Source organism: Eufriesea mexicana, unplaced genomic scaffold, assembly GCF_001483705.2.
Source record: "Eufriesea mexicana isolate 0111107269 unplaced genomic scaffold, ASM148370v2 scaffold3780, whole genome shotgun sequence".
Classification (NCBI taxonomy): domain Eukaryota; kingdom Metazoa; phylum Arthropoda; class Insecta; order Hymenoptera; family Apidae; genus Eufriesea; species Eufriesea mexicana.
The window spans coordinates 244,586-270,391 of record NW_016911795.1 but is presented as its reverse complement, the minus strand read 5'-3'; the positions used below and the strand labels follow the sequence as shown (position 1 = coordinate 270,391).

The 25,806-nt window shown below is 46.3% G+C and overlaps 1 protein-coding gene across 1 annotated transcript; it reads left to right on the top strand.

The window, feature by feature from the left end:
* The first annotated feature begins 5,392 nt into the window (after window positions 1-5,392).
* mGluR (metabotropic Glutamate Receptor) lies at window positions 5,393-24,374 on the top strand. The gene is given in 8 exon segments (XM_017905229.1): window positions 5,393-6,005; window positions 6,131-6,866; window positions 7,610-7,640; window positions 8,695-8,701; window positions 13,517-13,646; window positions 16,026-16,682; window positions 17,203-17,674; window positions 23,279-24,374. Coding segments are annotated over 8 exon segments (2,739 nt in total). The 5' UTR covers window positions 5,393-5,445; the 3' UTR covers window positions 23,425-24,374.
* Window positions 24,375-25,806: the final 1,432 nt, after the last annotated feature.

Genomic DNA, 25,806 nt, shown 5'->3' with positions numbered 1-25,806 from the left:
CTCAGGTGGTCTAGAGGGGTCGCGTGTGTTGGTCTCACGCGTGACAGAAGTGGGCCGTGCGCGAGCGGTTAACAAAGAGCGCGGATAGCTCGAAGAAACGGAGGATGGCACTTGCCGGAGAACTGAAAGCCCGTTTGCATAAAACCCCCATTTACTTTGTGGGATTTCGGTACGCGCGCGTTCTCGACGTGACAAATTTTCGATATGCACGCTTCCATTTGGACATCCATCTCGCGAGACTAAGAGGACAGTCGCGTTTCTCTCTGATCTTTCAAGCGGCCGGGCCATCCGTCTGAAAGCGGCCATGACAGAGCCTCGGGGATAAAGTGTATCGTTTCTCTGCTTTTCCGTTCGTTATCGATGTCGCTGGAAGGTGAGGAATAATCTTTCGCTCCAGGAATAGGTTATATGTTCGATTTATGAGAGATAGGTTAGGTGGCGCTGGAAGGAACGAATGGAAAAGGACGGGGAAGTTTCGTTTTGGGCCTGATAGTAGAGTCGTTATAGGAAGACTACCCTAACAGGGCCTGGATAACGACACCCCTTTCCTTCTGGAGCAATGAAACGCTTTCCCTAGTAGGTCTTAGCAATCCTAAGCAGGCCCTGGCAGTCCTAAGCAGGCCCTAACAGGCGGTCCTAGCAATCTTAAGCAGTCCTAAGTAAGCCCTTAACAGGCCCTTAGCAGGCCCTAGGTTCTAAGCAGACCCTAGCAGTCCTAAGCAGGCCTTAACAGGCCCCTAGCAAGTCCTAGCAATCTTAAGCAATCTCAAGCAGGCCCTAACAAGCGGCCCTAGCAATCTTATTAAGCAGTCCTAAATAGGCCCTAGTAGACCCTAGCAGGCCCTAGCAGAACCTAGCTATCTTAAGCAACCCTAAGTAGGCCCTAGTAGCAGGCCCTAGCAGGGCCTAGCTATCTTAAAGCAACCCTAAGCAGGCCCTAGTAGGCCCTAGCAATCTTAAGCAGGCCCTAGTAGGCCCTAGCAATCTTAAGCAGGCCCTAAGCAGACCCTAGTCTAGGGATAGTATGCCTTAAACAGGGATATTATTGAGAGGTTTGGAAGTTGTATATATAGGAAACAGAGGGTTTATCGAGGATTTGCGAGAAAGTGCTCGAACCTCCTTGAACTTGGAATCCATCTAGTGGCGAGGGTGAGAACGATGGTCGTCAGGAATTCTCGAGACGTTAGGTGGATTAAGGAGCGAGAACCACGTGGTCTGGGCGATTGAAATGGTAAGAGTGTTTGAATACAAGCTTAACTCTTATGGTATTCACCTATTGCCCTACGATTTAAGTACCTATAGCACGTACCATAGTAAACAACAGTCGAGCCATTACCAGAATAACGCGTAACTCAGACAGGAAGACGGCACGAGCCTGACTAATGAAAATAATCGTTCAACTTTGCAGAAGAACGTCTAAATTACTATTTTTGTAGCTATGTAAATTACTAGCTTCCTTGACAAAATAAATGCTACGTATCTTCTCTGTGTCTAACGAAAACCTTAGAACTGTTCTCCTATTATTAGTCGAGGACCACTCTATCGACCTTAATGTTTCTCAGAACAGTGCAAAACTTGAAGGATATGAAATAAATATTACTAACCAGATTCTCGTTCGAAAATTGTTCAAGTCCTGATGGGGCGTGGCAACATCAACAGGAAGATCGGTCGCACGTTGAACCACTTCGTACTAACGTGTCGAAGAATAACACGCAACTGAGACGGAAAGACACGGACGGAAATGACACGGACCACGAGCCTGATCGGTAGTGTTTACGTTTGGGACCTGTCTACAAACTACGCTCCTTGCATATCATACTCGTGTTTAGACCGATTTCCTTAGTAGGAGTTTTACGGTATATTGTAGACGAAGGTGTTAGTAATTATAGTGGCTATAGTGGTTATGGTGACTATAAACGTGGAACGTCTGACACTCGAGGTGCACTCTCGGTGACTATAAGTTTCCCACGTCCACTGAATATTTGACGTTCACGTCGGACTATCGGTGAATATAGTCAGCGAATATTTGACATTCGCGACGTAATATTAGAAACTATAGTCACTGAATTTTTAACATTTACGACGGACTATCAGTGTATATAGTCACCGAATATTGATGTTTGCAGTGTAAAATCGGTGACTATAGTCAGCAAATATTTGACATTCGCGACGTAATATTAGTAGTTATAGTCACTGAATATTTAACATTCACGACGAACTATCAGTGTATATAGTCACCGAATATTGATGTTTGCAGTGTAAAATCGGTAACTATAGTTAGCAAATATTTGACGTTCGCGTCAGACTATCGGTGAATATAGTCACCAAATATTTGACACTCGCGACGTAATATTAGTAACTATAGTCACTGAATTTTTAACATTCACGACGGACTATCAGTGCATATAGTCACCGAATATTGATGTTTGCAGTGTAAAATCAGTGACTATAGTCAGCAAATATTTGACATTCGCGACATAATATTAGTAGTTATAGTCACTGAATATTTAACATTCACGACGGACTATCAGTGTATATAGCCATTGAATATTGATGTTTGCAGTATAAAATCGGTGACTATAGTCAGCAAATATTTGACGTTCGCGTCAGACTATCGATGAATATAGTCACCGAATATTTAACATATAGTCACGGAATATATAACGTTTGCAGTGTACTACCAGTGACTATAATTACAGAACGTTTGACGTTTTGCTGTCCTATCGGTGGCTATAATCGCCGAACATATAAACACTTGCATTACATTGACAGTGACTATACTCTCCCAGAAAAGGGTACAGGGAGATAATAACGGAGCGCAATATTTTAAGTAGAAAAGAAACGTCCGGAGATCGGAGTATCCTCAATCGGGGAATAAAGACAGGATCGAATCTGTGTCGCCTGGTCTCTCTGCACCGATACCGAATATTCGTCTGGGACGTCGGCGCCACAGTTATAGTGCAGGCGCTTATGATGCCAGCCACCCGCCGGCGGCAGACCATCCAGCGTCTTCGATGGAACTTGTACTTGAACTCTTCGATCTCGTGCTTCCCTTCCAACTTCTTAAACTCCACTCTCTTACGTAACATCATAAAAACAGGGCTCATGAATTCCGCAAACAACAGCCCCTATCAGCCCCGTCCGCGAAGATCCGTGTCCTCGTAATTCAAACCGCATCGAACGCAAATCCCAAACTTTTTACTTCCACGACACGACCCAAATTTCCCCCCATACGATTCCTAATTTCATTTCCACGCAGACACGCCGGAGGCACGCTGGAAATTACCGATACCAGTCGAACGACTGAAACAGTCGGGAGAGTCCTACTTGCGAAACAAGGCGGAAAGCCAAGAGCAGATTCGTCGGGAGGCAACAATCGCTAAAACCGTGCGAGACCAGCGACGATTCGGGCAGCTGGGGCCGGGCGAGGTAAGGCGAAGAGGAGCGAAGAGGAGCGAAAAGGGAGGAAAGAGAAAAGGAAAAAATGAGTCGGAGGGCTCTCGAATTTAAAGCCGGGAGCACGGCCACGCTTGTTAGAGTTCCGTGAAATTAAGTCCGCTTAACGAGTACGAGTCGGGAAATTTAACGAGCCCGGCCGTTGCGACCTGGAGAATTTCGCAGCCGTCTTTGCCGTTTTTCCCTCTGTTCCCCTCCCGCCCCTTGCGTCCCTGTTTCCCGGTAAAGGAGTAAAAGTGAAATCGGCCTGAACAGCGGCCGTATGGGCCGCGTTGGTCGAGTTAAATCGGACGAAAGGGGTTGCGCAGAGGGGTGGAGCAACGAGGTGTCAGTCGTTGACACGATATTCCGCGATGGAGGAAAGTTCGACTTATTAATACTTTTATCGTGCACCCTGTCGCGATCAGGATTCGCGAGAAAGAGCTCCGAGGCCTGTTCCAAAGTTGCCTATGGAAAGTCTGTCCTCGACTTTGCTCCAGTCTCCGAATGCACGTGGGAAACTTGGCAACTTCCAATGCATCTGATTTCTCCTCGAGATTGAACGGAAAGAACGTAACGCGTGTTCGCCGATCGTTCTTTCTTTCAGCTGCTAGGGGGCAGCTGTGAGGGCACAGGACTGGCGTGTTCTACGTAACATTTCAATTACGCTCAACTGGATATAAACTGTCTCCTCTCCTATACTTGGAAAACCCTCTTTCCTCTGATCTTCCAATAGCTGTTTCCCCGGACTCGCGAAATTTATCAGAATTTATTCTAATTAATTCTAACCACGAGCGAAGGAAGCTTCTTTCGCTACAGCATTCCTCGGATTGTCAGTTCCTGCTCGTATAAGTCTGGCATAAAACTCTGCGGCGAAGTTATCTGTCACGCGTGATTTATTGGCATGTTGGAAATTTATTTACCTACTTACTATTCCAACGACGATCCTTCCCTTCCACTGGGAGCAGCCCCAGTCCAGCCATCCCTAGGATTACCGTTCTCTATTTTTACAGCTCCGCGTAAAAGCCTTACAGCGGAGTTACAGGCGAAATTTCGTCATCCGTTCGTCCAATTCTCCTTTCCCGCTTTTATAGACCCCATATTCCTCGATGCCAACGTCGTTCCTTCCCGAGTGCGTTATTCGGACGAACGATAGTGTCGCGAGGAAGATAAGAAGGAGGAAAGACTGTATGTATAACGTAATTGACACCCGGAAGCGCACGATGGTCGTCACACGTGTCCCCGGAGAGACCGGGGGACCGGAAACGAGAGGAACGGCGAAGAATGGCGGAAATGGAGTCGCGTTGCGTGTCGCGGGATCGTTGGGGTGTGCAGTTTTCCGGGTGGTCTGACCAGGGAATAAAACGCTTCCGGCCGGCGACGTGGTACAATCGATAAACTACTTCCGGTGATCCTCTCCGCCTTCCTTCGAGTCCTGACGCACTAATATATCGAGATTGCTTACGCGACTTCAGACTGGATCCGAAGGGGATGAACCTCGAGATCGGAGCCGGACTTTTTCCCACCTAGGGTTGGAGATGCTCGAGGATGGATGGGAGCAGGGCCAGGAGGACACTCGAGGAAACCGCATTAACGGAGGAACGTACGAGGGCGATCGGATAACTTTCGACCCGGCTCCATCGCCATTACCAGACGCTGTAGACCCGAGCACCGTCGCAGAACTGCCTAGCCTAACATGTACATAGAAGATATCCGGATGAAACGATGACCACTGAGGGCCTAAGTCTCTCGACCTAAGATTTTTCTACGGTGCGCTTGAAGCACGGCAACGTAACCTCGCTACGAACTAACCGACCAACCTCTAAGAAGCAGCTAGAAGCTCATAGGAACCTAGACTACCCTAGTCGCAGCAACGACTTTAAAGAGAGACATCATCCGACTAAGTCGAATGAAAATAGCGTGATAGTTAGAAGCATTACCGCGAAGACACGGCATAAAATGCGATCTTCGAGCGAGCAGCAAGCTTCGCGCAGCAAGTAGACCAAGTCCATGCCGGCTAAAATGAGCCAGCACCTCGTACGGATGCTGGTCCTGCTGGTATCGCTGCACCAGCTGTCGGTGGTGAGCCAGTCGAAGGCGCACAGCGAGCGGGAAGCTGTGCTGATCCCTGGTGACATCGTTCTAGGCGGTCTGTTTCCGGTACACGAGAAGGGCGGCGCCTCGTGCGGGCCGAACGTCTACAATCGGGGCGTGCAGCGTCTCGAGGCGATGCTGTTCGCCGTGGACCAGATCAACAAGGACAAGATGATACTTCCGGGCATCACGCTCGGTGTGCATATCCTCGACACCTGCGGCAGGGACACGTACGCGCTCAACCAGAGCCTCCATTTTGTCCGAGCGTCCCTGTCTAACCTGGACATCAGCGTGCTGGAGTGCGCGGACAAGTCGGTGCCAAGGGTGAAGAAGACGGCCAGTGCTGGGCCTATTTTCGGCGTGATCGGTGGTTCCTACAGCTCGGTGTCTCTACAGGTGGCAAACTTGCTCAGGCTCTTCCACATTCCCCAGATCTCGCCAGCTTCCACCGCCATGGCGCTCAGCGACAAGACCAGGTGACTATCTTATCTTCTCGTAACATCGATCCCATCGCTGTTCCTCTACTAGCTTTTCCTGATTCGCGCTGTCGTATCGCGTCGGTACGAGTAGAGGACAATCCCTGTTTTAATCTCTCCACCAGGTTCGACTACTTCGCCAGGACGGTGCCTCCGGACACGTTCCAATCGATCGCGCTGGTGGACGTGGTGAAGAGCGCCAATTGGTCCTACGTGTCCACCGTCTACTCCGAGGGTAGCTACGGGGAGTACGGGATCGAGGTGTTCACCAGGGAGGCTACCGAGCGCAACGTGTGCATCGCAGCTGCGGTGAAGGTGTCCAGCGCAGCTGACGACCGCGAATTCGACGACATCATCCAGAAACTGAGCAAGAAGTCGAACGCCAGAGCTGTGATCCTGTTCACCCGCGCCGAGGATGCGAGAGGGATCCTGGAAGCTGCCAGACGCTCCAACCTCAGTCAACCGTTTCAGTGGCTAGCCAGCGACGGCTGGGGTCGTCAGATCAAGCTGGTGGAGGGTCTCGAGGAGGAAGCAGAAGGCGCCATCACTGTGGAACTTCAATCGGAGAATATTCCAGAATTCGACGAGTACATGGCCTCCTTGACCCCGGACTCGAATCGCAGGAACCCCTGGTTCAGCGAGTACTGGGAAGAAGTGTTCGACTGTGCCCTCAAGAAGAACTTGGGGTACACTGGTAACGCGAATGCCACTGTGTGCTCGGCGAACCTCAGACTCACCTCGAAGGCTGGCTACGAGCAGGAATCCAAGGTCCAGTTCGTGGTGGACGCGGTGTACGCCTTTGCACTGGCCCTGCACAATCTTCAGAAGGACGTCTGCGCCAGGTGAACGTGTCCTTTACAGGTGAGTCGGAAATCACGTAGTCACCCGTACAAAAGCCTCGCTGAATCCCCGTGGCCTGGAAAAATTCAATATTTCGCGCGGCCTCGGGGCTCTTCAATGCGCCAGGATATATTCGGGTCCCGTGGATCCCCTCTTTTCGATTCTCCGCTGTTCCCTTGCCGTATTAAATTTCTTTTTTTTCTTCACCCTCACCCCCTTGCGGCGGGACCAGCAATAAACGCGCGATTCGCGCCCGCTTTATGACGCGAGACCGATAATATCGACGACCCGTTGAACGATAAACGCGCCGGAACGAAGAAGACATTCACACACAGGGGGGTGTTGGGGTTGGCAGATATGAAATTTTACAGACCCTTGCCGCTATTCGCCGGGCTGCTTTGTGAACGGGCGGATAATTCGCGGGTGACGGGGCTCGAAGGCCTGTTTTCAACGGGAATACGCCATTTTGCGCTTGATTAAGTTTTATCGGCTACCTTCCCGGTCAGTATCAGAATTTGCTACTGCAACGGCGGGGTTTATGACTGGCCATTATACATTCCGTCACGAACCACGTATCCGCGATCTTTGATTTATGGCACGAGGTGATACGAGAGTGGCCATATTTAACTTGTACTTAACTGAAACTACCTGTGGGGTGTGTTTAAACGCGGCGCACGTGGATAATGGTAATTGAGCCTTTCCACCAGGTACGTACGTGTGGGTCGATTATTCCCTAGTGTTCGTGGCTCGTGATTATGACTCAGGTGGATGAGCGGGGTATATACTATACTCGTTGTAAAAAGATGATGCTTGTCTAGTTAAATCGTGTTACGTGAATTGTACGCGAAAATTTTGACGAGAGCCGTGAGACGAATTTTTGTTACTTTTTCCCCTAGAATCTAGGGAATGTCTAGTTGTTGATCGATCGATACTCCCGGAGACAAGGAGTAGGTGCTATCTTCCTCAATAAAATTATCTTCTCCCCCAAATCTACTCCTTGTTCGACACATCCAGCCCGACGTACGACCCTCCCATTCGTCTTTCACAATAATGTCCTCTTTCACAACTTAACCTGAGCATCCCCGAGGATTCCTTGAACGCGAGACAATGTGATACATCGTCGAAACTGGACTAAGACTGCAATAATCGCGAGAGTTATTATAAGAAATAATAGTGATCTCGGTATAGGCCTACATAGGGTGGCTGTAAATTACTAGTACAGATTGAGAAAGTCCTAGACGAATACATTCGAAAATAAAGAGAACGTGTGCACCTAATTGGTAATTAGAGTTCCCAGTTTCACCGGGTGCAAGGAAGTGCAGAGATTAATTACAGTGAGACATAACTTACTAGAAGCAAACTGTAGCTATCCTCTCTACCCGGGTGTCTGAACGCTTAGAATGGCTGAGGTTAACCCCGAAATGGTGACTCAAATTGACTGCCTATCAATATCGGTGACTCGAAGTCAAATTGACTCCGTATCGCCAGTAGTGACATGACGTCAATTTGGGGTATCCTTGGATACCTAGATCTCGCGAGTGCACTACCAGATACTTACACCATCGACGACACGAATTCGATTTGACGCACGTCACCGGTCTAGGGTCAGAACTGCGACACCCTAGCATCCACGATCCCCGGATCACCTCAGTGTCGCCCTGGGACGAAAAAATTCGAATCTTCATCCCACAGCATTCGTCTTCGGATCACCAATAATCCCGAGTCCGCTCCCCTGACGACACGAAAGCTTGCGAGGAGCGTGGCAGGGACCAGTGGGAGCCATCCCAGGCATTTCCCTCGGGGCCGATGCATTCCTAGATCGAACACGGAAGCACGAGCGCGGATGCAGATTCCCTGTGGCGTGCAGAGCCGAAACGAATTTTCAGCCTGGCCGATGAAAACACGGGCCGCGACAGAGGGGTGGTGCCAGGTTCGTTCAGAGGGTTAAAAGCGGCGCGACCCCTTGCTCGTCGAGGCAGACGCTCGCAACGAATCACGGATCGCGTCCGACTTTTATCATCGTGGTTCGCGGCGATAAAGACCGGTCCGCTAAGAAATCAAAGAAAAGAGGGGGGAAGGGGCAGCAAAAGAGAAAACACGCTTCGAGGCATACCGTGACTCCTGGTTGACGAAAGAGAAAAAGGGAAGAAGAAGGAAAACGAGAGGAATGATTGTCACGGAAACGAAGAGTAGGAAAGGGATAGGGAAAAAGGTGGGGGTCGTGGTATCACAGGGGGATCGTGCTGTATCGATCCTAAATGTGCAGTCCAAGGCCATTGTTTTTTTTTTTTTACCTTCGTTTATCAGACCGACGCGTGATAGAGGTTTACGTCGAAGATGCATCGAGCTTGGAGAATCAAGTAATACCGGAAGTCGCGCCTCGACGCCCCCCAGTGGCGACTACCCTTGCATCCCCCTTTTAGCCACATTCGCAAAGTGTTCCAACGTGTGCCGTTTCTAGAGAATTATGTACGAACTGAAATATTTGATACTCATCTCTAGGTAGAAAATGATTCGACTGTGTATACAGTAGTTAGAATATGTGTGTTGGAAACATGTAGCATTGACGAAGCACAAGAATAGTGCACAAGAAATGTGTAATGATAGTCGAGAGTAGCACTGATTGATAAATAAGAAGTTTGGTTGCTTCCGATAGCCGTAAGATGACTGTGCACTTAACTCACTAGCGCCACCACGGCCCGTATCTACGGTAAATGTCCCTAAAGCATCGTATACGTCGTTGAATTATTTTCTACGTTTGCTGATATGATCTTGGTACTTCCTTCTCGCTATATTGCTATATATCGGAATGCTTCCGTGTATGGGGGTCTTTTCTTTATCCTTCCTCCCCATTTTTTCCCCTTTTTTCCCTTTTCCTAGTACCATCGGACGTGGCGATCGCGCGATGAAGTACACGTATACCGCGACGAGTTCGGACGATATCTCGAATCGAATCGGCCAGTGGCATGGCCGCGGGCGGCGTTATCGATTCGTTCGGTCGACGTGTGCACGTCGAGGGCGATTTCTACGAAATGACCAGGAAATAATGGCCCGGTTTCGGTGACTTCGCACGCTTTAGATCGATCCAACGCTCTCGCCACGGGCGACCGGATGAATCGGAGATTACAGGTCGTGCCGCAAAATGGATCGGATCGGAAGAAATTGTATTTTTCTGTCTCTTATTTTCACTCCCTTTCCGTTCGTTTTTCGGATTTTACAGTTCACGCGAGACGATTTTTTCATTCCGAGCATTTAAGTCGCAATGATGGAGGTTCTTTGTGAAGAGTGCTTCATGAATTGTAGACGGATGACGAAATATCTCGTGATTCGCATTGCGTAATGAGAAGTGGAATTATTAATCATAAATAATATCTTGCATTCTGTACATGTGTACGTATCAGTGAGGAATAGTTACGAGATGATTAGCTCTTGATATGGTATTAGTAATAAAATAATCTATAATAGGCAAGTGAAAAGGTTCTTTTGCTGCACTTTGTTAACGTTGAAACTAGTGACACGTGATATGGTGAGAATATTTTCTGCCATTGTAAAAATAAGAAATACTAAAATGTGATATCGTGGGTTGGAAGACGAAATCGTACCGTAAATCAATTTTTATACTGAAATTCGAGTAAAACGAGAAAATTACGAAATCGTGTGGACATTGATTTCGACAAAATCGCCGAATCGGTGGAACAATGGCGTCATCTGAAGCAGCTATAACAATTCACACGCTTCCATATTTGGCAAACAAACAAAGCAAGTGGCATACATATGCAGGAAGGTTGGATTTTCAGTGAAGATATGGGATCGTGTGGATGCTCCTTTCAGTTAATACCGATTTGCTAATTTCGTGGAATGCGATTCACCACTTGGCCAACAAAGAAAGCAAACACAAGCGTGACAAGTAGAGTCGAAATTTGTGTTTTGACAAGATCGAGGAATCGTATTATCCGAATTAATTATAAAAATTCACCAGAATTTCCATGACAGTGTGAAATCGTGCGAACGCTTCATTCGAATTAAATAATTGTCCAAGAGATCGTATCGTCTGTGGTATTATAGGTTATGGTACCATGAAAGTTCGATCGCGAGCGACAGACAGAACATTGTTTCGCGTACATGTTCGATTTTTAATTGCGTGCCAATAATCGAGCGTGGAATGTAGGCTAGCTAGAGATATTGCAGCCATCGGATGACTGTGCTCTACGTTGAGTTATGAGCCGAAGAAATACGCGTGTGTAACGTTGCACGTCACGGTCTGACCTAATCTGATACCCGTTGATATTACAATTTGCCTCGCGCCGTTAACGAAGGAATGAATCAGATGTTTCCGCGACTGATCGCCGCCTGCTGCCTATATGCGACGCAATAAAGCGAGGCGACTACTACTAGCGCCACCACTATCTTTAATTTCCCTCCGACACAGAGAATTCGCAATATCTCCACTATTCACGTTTTACGTTCGCTTAAGCGTACTCGCGATTTTTCTATGGTAAACGAGACGACTACTAGCGCCACCCCTACCTTTAATTTCCCTCTAACACAGAGAATTCGCAATATCTTCACTATTCACGTTTTACGTTCGCTTAAGCATACTCGCAATTTTTCTATGGTAAACGAGACGACTACTAGCGCCACCACTATCTTTAACTTCTCTCCACACTGAAAATTCGCAATGATTTCTTTACTGTTCACCCTTTACGTTCGTTTTAGTTTACTCGCGAGCTTTCCGATCTCGTCGGGAATTATTAAAGAATAGAACGTGTCAACACGTTGACTGTTAAGAATTTAGAAGTCATTTGGAAGAAAGGTATTTCTAGAGATTATTATATATTTACGAGCCACTCTTTGTTAAAGGCTGTATTACTGATGATGTTTATAGACTTTGCCTGGCTGTTACAATTATAATAGGAATGTTAAAAATATCATAACCTAAAATTCTTATAACTATTTATAGAATTTTAGATAATTTATTAACGACGAATATTCATTATCTTCGATCAGGATGTACAGTATTCATCTATTCTTTACAAAATTATAATAACGAACTAAAAATTTTGCAAACGCTGATATGACTCTTTCTTCGTGATTTTGAGGTTAGGTACCACTTTCAAATTACTCAAACTTGAAGTAACCCGTCCAGAAATTACTGTCTCGCGATAGATCATAAAAATTAATCTCAAACATTCGATCCATCTAGAAATGGCAGCCGATCGTGGTGTCTCCTAACCTAAAATACTACAATTCTTATAACCATTTATATAATTTTAGATAATTTATTAACGACGAATATTCATTATCCTCGATCAGGATGTACAGTACTCATCTATTCTTTACAAAATTATAATAACGAACTAAAAATTCTGCAAACGCTGATATGACTCTTTCTTCGTGATTTTGAGGTTAGGTACCATTCCCTTTCGACTATAATTTTTCACATTACCCAAAAATGAAGTAACCCGTGCAGAATTTACTGTCAGCGATAGATCATAAAAATTAATCTCAAACGTTCGATCCATCCAGGAATGGCGGCCGATCGTGGGGTCTCCTTTCCCAACGTCCCTCGTTAACGCACGAATTATTATTCCCCAGGTTACTACGTGCTCGTAATTCTCACGCGCGGGAGTGCTCGCCGGCGTCATAATCCTGGCGCGTTAACACGGCGAGAACTGTTCGTGGAGAAAAACCGACCTGCTCTAATATCGACCGATATCGAGTGAAAAAGGTTTCCCCTCCGGTGATAGAAAATCGAGAGTCGTCGAAAGCGTTTCGCCGGTACCCCGGGCACCCTCTCTCGCGTTTATTTCGCGAGTATCGCGGCGATATCGGGTTTGGAAAAACGCAAAGGCCTCTCATCTATTCTTTACAAAATTATAATAACGAACTAAAAATTTTGCAAACGCTGATATGACTCTTTCTTCGTGATTTTGAGGTTAGGTACCACTTTCAAATTACTCAAACTTGAAGTAACCCGTCCAGAAATTACTGTCTCGCGATAGATCATAAAAATTAATCTCAAACATTCGATCCATCTAGAAATGGCAGCCGATCGTGGTGTCTCCTAACCTAAAATACTACAATTCTTATAACCATTTATATAATTTTAGATAATTTATTAACGACGAATATTCATTATCCTCGATCAGGATGTACAGTACTCATCTATTCTTTACAAAATTATAATAACGAACTAAAAATTCTGCAAACGCTGATATGACTCTTTCTTCTGTGGGTGGGCTGGCACAATCGTGTGTCATTTCCGCCGAGGGGAAGAGCGATAATTAAAAGCCGTATTGGCAGAGGATATATTAAAACCGAAACGATCGTGCAATATATAAACGAAACGCTTGTTCCGTTTCACGTGAAAACCGTGAAAGAAAGACAAGTCTCCATGACCCAAAGATAATCCTCGAGGTATCCGTTTCCTAGCATCGATCATGGCGTCAGAATCGAGGAATCGATGAATATAACGGCGAATGATAGATCATAGCAAGTCAAAGACCATGCTAGACCATTTGCAGATACCTTTGATCGACTGAACGTCGATTTACGGGTCCACGGGACCGACTGAATTGCCGTTTCCGCTCAGCTTCGATGCGTTTTATTGTTCGAGAAGAGAGAGCGAGTCTGTTGCCGAGGGTGGGTTAGCCTGCTTTGGAAACAGAGAGAACGTGTGGCTTTTCAGACACCGCTGGCAGCGAGGTGAAGTTCGACGAGCACGGAGACGGCCTGGCGCGGTACGAGATCCTCAACTTCCGGAAATCGGACCACAACGGGACTAATGGGTATCACTATCAGGCAAGTGAAAGTGCTTCTGGCTTTTTCCAACGATTAATTAGAACTTCTCCTGTCCCGTCCCCTGCTCCCCCGACCGCCCCTATCGCACCCTTCGCCAATCATCCTCAGAGTCGGCAAACTTTCGGGCAACTTGCCCCACCGCTTTCGGCACTTTTACGCCCCTTCGAGCCCGGCATAATATCGAAATTGAAGTTCCTATTATGGGTTCGGCGGATTTCCACGACCCGTAGAGATAATTATCCTTCCGGAAACTTGGCCGAGTGCGAACTGCCATAAATTGAAATAATCCCCGGCTCTGAGGAATTAGCTTCGGTTACACAATTGAATTTCACCCCCTCCGGCTTGTACACCCCCGGCGCCATGCTCCTTTAACCCCTTCGCCCGACATTGTCCTTTAATTGTTTTCCCACTAATTTCCATTTCTCAGAAATTCCAGGCCAGGCTCCCTCCCGATTTTCCCCCTGCTCCACTTTTCTCTACTTTTTCAGGAATTTCTTTTATTCCCTGGGCAACTTTACCTTACTCGGAGTCGAGTTTTCGTAATTCGAATCTTTCGTTTTCCAACTTTACCGTGGTACCCTTCTCTTTGCAAGCTGGATAAGGAGTTAATCGTTTCACAGGTCTGGGATATTGGACACCAGAAATTTGAAAAACCCTTTTTCCTGATTCTTTATCGAGGTTATTATTTCAAAAATATTATTTTTAAAATATTGTTTTCCAATTTTGTTTCACCAATTTTTATTCATTTCGAATCTTCTGATCGTTTATAATTATGGTTTTAGTCTAACTTGACTAATTTCCATCTTTAAAACATTTATTCTAATTTCTTACAATTCTATTTGTAACCTCATTCCAAATTTGATATATTTTTAGTAATTTTCTTTTACAAATTTTAATTCATTTCGAATGTTCTGAATATTTGCAATTATTTTTTTAATCTAACACGACTAATTTCCATTTTTAAAACGTCATCTATATTAATTATCTATATTATCTATATTAATTTCTTACAATCCTGATTTTAACTTCGTTCCAAATTTCTTTTATTTTTCCTAATTTTCTTTCACAAATTTTGATTCATTTCGAATCTCCTGACCATTTGTAATTATTTTCTTGATCTAACGCGACTAATTTCCATCTTTAAATCATCATCTATACTAATTTCTTGCAATCCTGATTGTAACTTCATTCCTAACTTCTTATAATCCTGATTTTAACCTGATTCCAAATTTCTGATATTTTCACTAATTTTCCATTACAAACTTTAATTCATTTTAAATGTTCTGAATATTTAAATTATTTTTTTGATCAAACGTGACTAATTTGCACCCTTAAATCCGAATAATTAAAATAATTCCCTAGCCTTATGGTCGCTGTGCTTCCCCGGATCTTTTCGTTATTTCCAATTGCATTTTGATACAGAATCTGATTAACTTGCCGAATAATTAAAATAACGTACAGGTTTATTTCCACGACCATGTGCTTATAAGGCACCGAGAGCATTCGCGCGTTAAATTACATTCGACCCGGGGATTTTTCCCATCGGAACAGAGTGACGTCAGCCACGTACGAAGCCTAGTCCCTGGCCCCGGCCTCTCGTATCCAATTAACGATTGTTTTTCGATAAAAATCGTAAATCAACGTAGAAGCCGGGTGCACCGGTCGTGTTTCGAACGATAAAGTGGCGGCCGGACATAAATTGCAACGTGACCTTCGCCGCGTCCGCCTTCCTACCCGCTGGATGCAACTTACGGGGGATGAAATATAACCCCGGCTCGCCGGAACAGGTAACTTTAAATCGTCAAAGAGGGCTTGGCCATTTATTAAGGAACAAAGGAAAAACGAGGAAAACAAAACAAAAATCCCCGTATCATCTTGCACTCGAAAGTTGCTACGCTCGTATTTCAATTTCCACGAGAGCGGTACGTATCTCATTATCAAAGTGGAGTATCTCAGCCAGGGCGATATTTATCCCCCGAAACGCGGAAAAACACCGCGTCCTGCATCCCTGCACTGGTTACAACGCGAAAAAATAAAAAAAAAGAATACGCCTTCCCGAGCGACGAATTTTTCCATATCCACGAACGCTACTGTCAGAGCTAGCCTCTGAACAGGGATCGTCGAGTATCCGGAATTGAAATCGCGTGTGTAGCGAGGGTCCACTCGGCTGTCCGTCCAATATACCTCAATGGAAATTTCGACGTCGATCAACGGTCACGCTCGAAACGCGTTTACAGTATCACCGGTAGAATTCGCTATTCCCAAAAACTCCTAGGTCCTCGCGTCATCGACAGGACTTGGTCCAGGGCTGTCGCGAGACTTTGGCGAGTTCCTCGTCACGAGGAACGGTCGATAACGATAGACACGTGTGGTGACCAGGTGGTAGGCAAATGGTTCAACTCCCTGGACATCCTGACGGAAGAACTGGTCTGGGCCCGTGGCACCAAAGACATACCGATCTCCGCGTGCTCGCTACCCTGCGAGCCAGGTATGATAAAGAAGCAACAGGGTGACACTTGTTGCTGGGTGTGCGACCAGTGCGAGGAGTACGAGTACGTCTACGACGAGTACACCTGCAAGGATTGCGGGCCGGGCAAATGGCCGCACGAGGACAAGAGAGGCTGTTACCAGTTGCCCATTAACCACATCAGGTGGGACAGCCCGTTCGCGATCGTTCCAGCGGTGATTTCGTGCCTTGGAATATTGGCCACCCTCGCGGTCGCGTGTCTGTTGTTCCACCACAGGGACACGCCCGTGGTCAGGGCCTCGGGACGCGAGCTCACGATCATTCTGCTGGCCGGAGTGCTCGTTTGCTACCTCAACACGTTCCTATTGTTGGCAACGCCCACAACCGCCACGTGTATTCTTCAGAGGTTCGGCGTGGGGGTGAGTTTCAGCGCCGTCTACGGCGCACTCTTGACCAAGACCAACAGGATCGCCAGGATCTTCGACCCCGCGACTAGGTCCGCTGTCAGGCCAAAGTACATCAGTCCTGCGTCTCAAGTGTGCATCGCGGTAGCGATCATCGCGGTCCAGGTGAGTCTAGCTACGTAGAGGTACTCTGATCTTTGGGAAAACCTTGAGAATACCCTTCTATTCCTTGATGACAGTTGGCAAAGGGTCAAGGTTCTGCCAAACCTTCGTACAGCGATAATCGATGTCTCAGTGACACGTGGAACATCTTGGTTAAGTTGAGATGTTGTATCGAAGAGTGGCTAGTACGACGTATCTGTGTAGTTCTCGGATAAATGCGTCACTTGGTATGCTTCGGTATAAATCAAAACAAGCGATTGCACTTGGCACTCCTGATAAGAGCGTTCTCCGATGATCATTGGCACTCAAACCTAAGACTACACTCGAGGCTGTTTTGTCGTATCTAGCCACGTGATCAATCATTCCTTTGTTACACGAGATTTCTCTGTCTCCTTTGCTTCGATGTATCTATCTCGTATGACATCGTGTCGAGTGCACTGATCGCTAATGGATCTCTCTTTGATCGACGAGTTAGAATAACGATGACGATTTGCAAGCGGCATTTGTGATTTCATGCGACCAGGTGGTTCTGACGCTGGTGTGGTTAATCATCGAACGACCGGGCACGAGATTCTCCTACCCAGATCGCCAACAGGTGATCCTCAAGTGCAATATCCAGGACATGAGCTTCCTGTTCTCTCAGTTGTACAACGCGCTGCTGATCGTGATCTCGACGGTGTACGCGGTGAAGACGAGAAAGATCCCGGAGAACTTCAGAGAGAGCAAGTTCATCGGCTTCACCATGTACAGTACCTGCATCATCTGGCTGGCGTTCGTGCCAATCTACTTTGGAACCGGGAACGCGCACAAGACTCAGATCACCACTCTCTGCGTGGCTATCAGCCTAAGTGCCACTGTCACACTGGTTTGCCTGTACTCGCCGAAGGTCTACATCATCCTCTTTCAGCCGGACAAGAACATCCGCAGGAAGGTCACCATGGGAGACAAGTCCAAGAAGCAGGGCAGTAGCGCGGGAACCTCTTCTATCACCAAATGTGAGTAGTCATGATTATCGAACAAACGGTTGAAAAGTTGACACATTTTAGCTCGGCGTTGCAAGATTCTCAGCTGATTTTCCACGAAATTTGTTACTTTGGCAGACCTAATAGTTCCAAATATAAGTTCTTCTAAACGTATTAACCCCACGCGTCTTGGAGCCACCGTGAAAAGCCCAAGAAACCTTCCTCTCTGAACAAACAACCCTTCCAACATCTTAACTGGTCTAATAGCTGGGACGTTGAAACAGATTAAAACCCTTTCATCACCAACTGTTTGTAGAGTGTTACGTTTCTCTTGCGTCAGCCTGCAATTTCACAGGGCAGCTAGTTGACAGCGATTGCCTGGTGATGTCTAAAAATGCAGGTCTCGATAATACCACTGACATGTCACGAAGCCATATCCTCTCTGCCAACAACGTCGTGACACCCGACGCCGTGGAAACATTAGGATTTACGTTTAGAATGCAATAAAGCCCCAAGTGTCCGCTAAACGGTGCCATAAAGCTCGGACTGGATCGATCGCCTGGTGCGAATATAATATACCCGGTGTTCCATTTTAAAAAGAAGTCGGTTTTTGCCACGGTCTGGAACCTAGCCGTGGTGATAAAGCTAGCTAATAATGCCTGAATCCGCTGACTCGATCGCAAATTACCGAGCCCCGAAACACGGTAGTGAACTCGGCTCGCTGCCAACACCTTGTACCACCCGCGGCTCCTCTCCCTCTCTCTCTCTCTCTCTCTCTCCACCATCGACGCGTCGTATTTTCTTTGTATACCCCGGCACTTCATAGCGACACGAAGTCGATCAATTTGCAGCTCCTCGAGCTGCTTCGGGGCAAAACAAAGTCCTCGTCGGTTAAACGCGTGAACCCGATCCCTCGTCGCTATCCATCAAAGTGGAATAATCCCGCGGAGAACCCTGTCCGGGATATGAATTTCTCGACGATCCTTGTATCGAGGGACGGATCCACGGGTAATTCCAATTTTCTGCACTATGTCCGATCCAACAACGAGGTGCTCCAGCCTCTGACAGCGATGGGAGCCGGCGAGGCAATCGCAAACAATCGGTGCTCCACGCTAATTTCCTTCCCTCAGCATTGGCATCGAGATCGCGTTTACATCTTCAGAGATGGGCAGGTTTCATGCTCGATTTCGTTCGAGAGAGAAGAAAAGCTGATGGAAGATCAGACGAAGAAGAACAGAGAGGACGAGAGTGTTTAACACGAAATTACACCGGCTTGCTGGAGTGACCGTAATATTTTCCGGCTATAATACTTAATACGAATCCGATTGCCAGTGGCGGATCGGCTCTTGTCCAATTTCCGTATGGAAATCGATTCCCCCATTACCACTGTCTATTGTAATTACGTACTAGTTACACAGCCGGGCGGCGTGCAATCACCGGGGATTACGGCCCGGAGAACGATAATGGCCGGAATTGTTCATGCTGCGCTAAATTATTAAGTTAATTCTTGGATCTGGCGCAGTCACGTCCATTTATCTCTGCCTCTCGGAATATCTTCAGCTTCATAAGCGCGCGCGCGCGCGCGAGAGAGAGAGAGAGAGAGAGAGAGAGAGAGAGGATGAGAGGTAGAGGGAGCTGGCAAGACCTGGGAGACCACCTCTGCTCGAGGATCCCGCTGATGGCACGGAATATGAAAGTTTCATGGAGTCCAGGTGAGCTGGTCATCCGTCGAGTCTGCTGGTATTCGGGAAGTTAAATTGCAATCTCGCTTAATCTTCGTCGTCGGGTAAATCGAAGAAGATCGCCTCTCATGGCTACACGCGTTCAGTCCCGTGGCTGCGATTTACATGGAGTTTCGCGGGGATCGTTAGGCGGTAAGGGGATGAGGTGGCGCTGGCTGCTGCAGTCTCTTTGCTCCTCCCCGTGTCCTACCGGATATTACGAGGTATTAAATTTTCAAAGGATTTAAGTGGCGAGCGTTTCGCAGAGTTGAAAATTCGTTCAGAGGACTGCTGCTGGCTGGAGGATCGATTCCACGTTCGCGTCTTCCCTTTGCATCCTGCAAACTTCTATGTATTCTTGCGAGTCTATGGTCTGTTCGTCTGAGCACAGCCAATGCTGTCAGTGAATGTCAATGGAACTTAAAAATATTCCTCAATTTATGGCTTCTCAGAATTCGATTAGGAGGAAAAATAAGAAGGAATAAGAGACAGGCACGAATATTTAATAACGTAATGAGAAATTAATGTTGACGGTCTTGATGAATCCAATTCTGAGGATTGACAGGGCTAACGAATGCCAAAGAAAAATCCGCATACTCGTGCGCGTAATATTGTGCACTGTTTCGATCAGCTCTAATCATACACTGAGAAATTAATGTTGACGGTCTTGGTGAGTCCATTTCTGAGGATTGACAGGGCTAACGAATGCCAAAGTGGGGAAGAATCCGCACACTCGTGCGGGTAATACCGTGCATCGTTTCGATCAGCTCTAACCATATACTGAGAAATTAATATTGACGGTCTTGGTAAGTCCAATTCCGAGGATTGACAGGGCTAACGAATGCCAAAGAAAAATCCGCACAATCCGCACACTCGTGCGGGTAATACCGTACATCGTTTCGATCAGCTCTAACCATATACTGAGAAATTAATGTTGACGGTTTTGGTGAGTTCAATTCCGAGGATTGACAGGGCTAACTAATGCCAAAGAAATATCCGCACAATCCACACACTCATGCGCGTAGTACTGTACATCGTTTCGATCAGTTCTAACCATACGCTGAGAAATTAATGTTGTCGGTCTTGGTAAATCCATTTCTGAGGACTGACAGGGCTAACGAATGCCAAAGTGGGGAAGAATCTGCACACTCGTGCGGGTAATACCGTGCATCGTTTCGATCAGCTCTAACCATATACTGAGAAATTAATATTGACGGTCTTGGTAAGTCCAATTCCGAGGATTGACAGGGCTAACGAATGCCAAAGAAAAATCCGCACAATCCGCACACTCGTGCGGGTAATACCGTACATCGTTTCGATCAGCTCTAACCATATACTGAGAAATTAATGTTGACGGTTTTGGTGAGTTCAATTCCGAGGATTGACAGGGCTAACTAATGCCAAAGAAATATCCGCACAATCCACACACTCATGCGCGTAGTACTGTACATCGTTTCGATCAGTTCTAACCATACGCTGAGAAATTAATGTTGACAGTCTTGGTGAGTCCAATTCTGAGGATTGACAGGGTTAACGAATGCCAAAGAAAAATCCGCACAATCTGCACGCTCGTGCGCGTAGTACTGTACATCGTTTCGATCAGTTCTAACCATACGCTGAGAAATTAATGTTGTCGGTCTTGGCAAGTCCATTTCTGAGGACTGACAGCGCTAACGAATGCCAAAGTGGGGAAGAATCTGCACACTCGTGCGGGTAATACCGTGCATCGCTTCGATCAGCTCTAACCATACGCTTGGTTGATTTCTATGTTCGATTAGTACGCTTGTAGATAGCCTCACGGTTTTAATGGGCATCCTGGCGCAGACTGAAGCTACTTCTGAGGAGTAGAAGGCTGATGGTCGGTGGTCGCTGCTGGCTCTCACGCAAGCTAAAATCAAGGCTGCTTCTTGCCGGATCGATCAGCCGGAATGTATTATTAACTGCGTACTAATTATCCGTTCGTTACTGGAGGAGCCGAAACACGCAGTTAATATTGCATAAGAGGAAATACGCCATTGCCTCGATCGAACCCCTGAATGCTAATTACCATCGACATTTTTCGCCGAGGCCTGAACACGTCCTTCCTCGCACCGTCGACCAGTATCAACGTTTCTGTCCGTTTTCTCCGTGTCTTTTCCACTCTCCAGCTTCTCTCCTGTTCTCTCCTTCTCCTCTCTTTACCCTCCCACCTCTCGCCACGGACTTTCCCAACCTTTTTTTAACCGCAAACAATCGATACGTCACGCTACTCCTGTTTCACGTGCCTGAACCGATGCGACCGTAATTTTAGAACTTTTCCATTTTAGCCATTTTCATCCTCGGCTCTCTTCGATGTCGCGTCAATCTTCCAGGCTTCTCTCCTTCTCCTCGCCTGACCTTTCCAGCATTTCAGGCTGCAGACTTCAACTCGAAGGTTTAATCTCTCCGTTCATTTTCTGTCCTTTCTCTTCTTTTCCCTTAAATATCAATTTTAATTATCTGAAAGGCGCTCTTCCTTGTGGCGCATTATGGACAGAGATCCGCGACGCAGAAGCAAGGGAGGCTTCCAGACGGTCACCTATCCAAATATCAATTCCAATTAAAGCAGTTTAACTTGAATGATCGCGCAGAAGAGGCGGCTGGCTGAGGGCGCGATGGCCGGCGCCGGCGTTTGTTCTTTCCAACTCGGGGGTTAAGTTTCGAACTAATAGTGGAAATTTTCATTTCCGAGTGCTGTTAAGCGAAGTTTAAACTGCCCTCCTGAAAGCCAGCCCACGCGTACCGACCCTCGTTGCGCCTATTGCAAAATACCCCATTCCCGAACTTTTCCTAATTACACGACAACCGCGTCGTTGTCCGCCCGTATAATTGGCGCCATTTTCACCATCGTCGATTGCAATTCCCTGCACTTCTCCTTTCTTCTCCGTCCCTTTTCAGAAGCTCCCCGTTCATCTTCATACTCTTCAACCTCTTTCCTCTCTTTTAATTGCTACATTCCATGCGAAGATTCGAGTATAATCGCGAAGTGGAACACAGGACCGGCGAAAAGATGTGGCGAAAGAGCGAAGTTCGCTTAAAATGAATTAACCACTTAACACGATTCGCGTCCGCTGTCTTCAGAGCGAGAAGCAGTTAGAGCGAGGGGTTACCACTTAATGGGCTTTAACGGTCAATAAATTTTACACCAGCTGTCGCCACATCCACCTCTGGAAACGATATTCAACGTAATAACCCTGGCCGATCGTAAATGGTACTTTACTCCCATTAAAACCTTCCTTGTCCCCTTTCAGGAGTCCCATCAGTCAAATAGCCAAGTACCTCGTGTATAATCGACGATGGAGATGTACACAGTGTCGAGAATTAAAGCTTCAAGTGGCGGAACTAATTGATACGGCGATGCCTCCAGTTTTTCGGTCTTAAAACCGTTTTCCATTTAACTCACTAGCGCCACCACGGCTCGTAACTCCGATAAATGAATTATTTTATAATCTTCCTTATACGATCCTCCAATTTTCTTCTTACTACTCAAATTGTTTACACGATATATGGTTCTCACGAATTTCTCATACACGACTGTACTCCTGAAATGGGTTAATACTGTTTGAATCTCGCGCCATCCGTGACGTAACGAATCGAAATAGATCGGAATCGTCTTACATGAACGTTGAAAGATTTATTAACTGCCAAAATTTTCGAATTCGACCTACTAATTGGTCCGAAATTTTGAACAAATAAAATAATACTACGAAAGATGAAAATTCGACGACACTTTTACCGCAGGGAACGGTATTTCTAAAACACGTTGAACTCCGATATTATCTGTTTATTGGAACACGAAACGTGTCAGTTCGGGGTCCTCTATTTCCCATCTACTTTCACTATTCAGCAATTGTATTTGCACGCGAGTGGAATACAAAAATCCCGTTTTGCGTTTCAGACACGGACTGCGACTTAACCAGCGAGAGTATACCCCTTCAGAGCGCGCTGACTGCCGCGGTGCAGACGTCCGTAGGCGTGACGGAGATCTCCCTAGCGTCGAACACATCGGGCAAAACTAATAACGAGCAAGTGGCGCAGCTGTAGAGAGCTACTTTCCAGGCCCATAATTCAGATTTTAGGGAGTACGGCGCATCCTGGCGGCCGGCCAACCGATAAGACCTCGAGCCAGCTGAAGAAGGACCACGCGCGAGTGAATAGTGCGAATCCGTGTTAATAAAAAGGGGATATAGTTCGGACCGCGAGTGCGACGGAAATGTTGCGCGACCACAAAGACGGAGAGCGGGTGGGGGAAGAAGTGGTGAAAGTCGCAGAGAGGGGAGGAAAGGGCGGGACAAGGTAGTGCGGGCAGAAAATCGCTGGAGCCGGCTTAACGACGGCACTACCGATTCTTCCTTGCGTGCTGGTTCCTACGATATGCCTCCGATCGACAGCCGTGAGTAAGCTCAACTTCCTTCCACGTAGATCATCGTACGATCAATTGTCCGGGATCCAAGATCCCCGGAGATAACGCGGAAGAAACAGCGAAAAAATACGTGATAATATATGTACATACGCTTAGGATTGCTGTTTATTACCGTACACGTGGCGCGAGATGCGTGGATAACGCGAAACACGAAGAACTGTTTGCAAGCACCATTACGAAAACCTGCGTTGCCTATTATAACCAATTACAACACTGATCGTATCGTCGCTGTCGTCTTCGTTCGCTCATTATATCGAGATCAATCGTATCGCGATCGCTGTTGTCGTTATTGTTACTGTTAAAACGGTTATCTTCGTGAATAATATATGAACGTACACGGACACACGGATATTTATATATATGCCTACATAGGTGCAATACACACGCGAGCTGCTGGCACGAGCCTGAAACAACCGTTTCGGGAAGCAATCGAACGATCGGAAGTCAGCGTCACCGGTAGGCTAACAGGGGAATTAATAGGAAAAATTCGACGATGGCGTTCGAACAATCACTGACAGGTAAATAAATTTTACAATGTTTGTATCGTTTATTGGTTTAACGAGCCGATTAATTGGCGCGATTAAAGCAACGCGTTCGACCGCGTGTCGACGATTAAATTCGATTACGATTAATAATGTCGCGACTGATCGGACGTTTCTCTCTGGTATTCAGTCGACAACACGCTGAATCGTTGCACTGCGCACGCGTGCGCGCGCATGTGCGCCCGTGCGCGAGAGTGGCTCGTGCCAGGAATTCTGTTGGAAATGGTTCGCTCACGCATATGTAATTAGCTTGTTCGAATGATCGACGTTCATTGTCCACTCTTCCCATGTAGATCGTTGACGAAGTAAAGATGAAAATATTTACATTCCGTGAGATGTATATATATTATATACATACTGTTAGATAGGGTACTCTACACACACAGACACACATACACACACACATACTTGGAAACACATTTGCACACAGAGTTCTATCGCTGCGCGGGAACTCGTGCTTTTTCTCAAAGACAAGGTTATGTAAGTTATTAATTTCATTCGCGATTCCACCGATATTGAAAATAAATTGTAATTAAGTAGGGAAAATCGTTATAATTAGGAACGGATCTAAATTTCCACTCGTAATGTATCGTTCGTTTCCCGCCACTATTCGAATTTTTTAACGGACTCGCGATTTTGAAGGACACGGTACCGTTTCGTTTACAAGCTAGATTGTTATTATGTTTTAGCGAATAATTAATATCTTTAACAAGTTGAGCGTTTCAAAGGTTTATTTCTGTTGTTTCTAACAATCGTAAAGCGGTCGTTCGGATCGCAAATACGGAATTACCACCAGTCAATAAAAAGGATCGTAAAAGAAGTGCAATTCGATAGTTCGTCGTGCGACACTTTAGAACAATAACTGGAGCACAGAGAAAACGTGCGAGAGAGGGGGAAACACGAGAGAAAGACTCGGAGGGAAGTGACGATGACAGGAGAAAAATGAATGGCGGAAAATTTTGAAACTAGGCCGACTACGCGCAAATTCAATATACACTTCTTCCATGAACAGTAGACAATAAATAAATCGCTTTAAGGCGAACTTCAACCTGGCTCGACCAATATCAGGATTTACACTCGACCTGTTCGATTAACACCTCAACTTCGTTGACTAAGGCAGCTAGTTTTTACTTGGAGTCACGCGAAGGAGAAACTGAAAAGGGAATGATTAAATAAATGACCGTACGAGAAACCTCGAAGATTATAATTCCAAGATTCACTCGACGATATGCCAAGATTGGATTGTAGATGAGAACGATTAAGATATGGAAATGCTAGACTGTTACATGACTGTTCGTATCTGAAATTGTAATCTTCGACAATTATGCGCGCGAATAATTCAGAGATAACGTTACCAACGTAAAAAACTGTCGTTGTTAAAAAAGAAAATGTAAGGAAATGTTTTCAGGATGGGGAATTATGCTTCGACGTCAACCGGTTAAATACGAAGCATCGTACAAA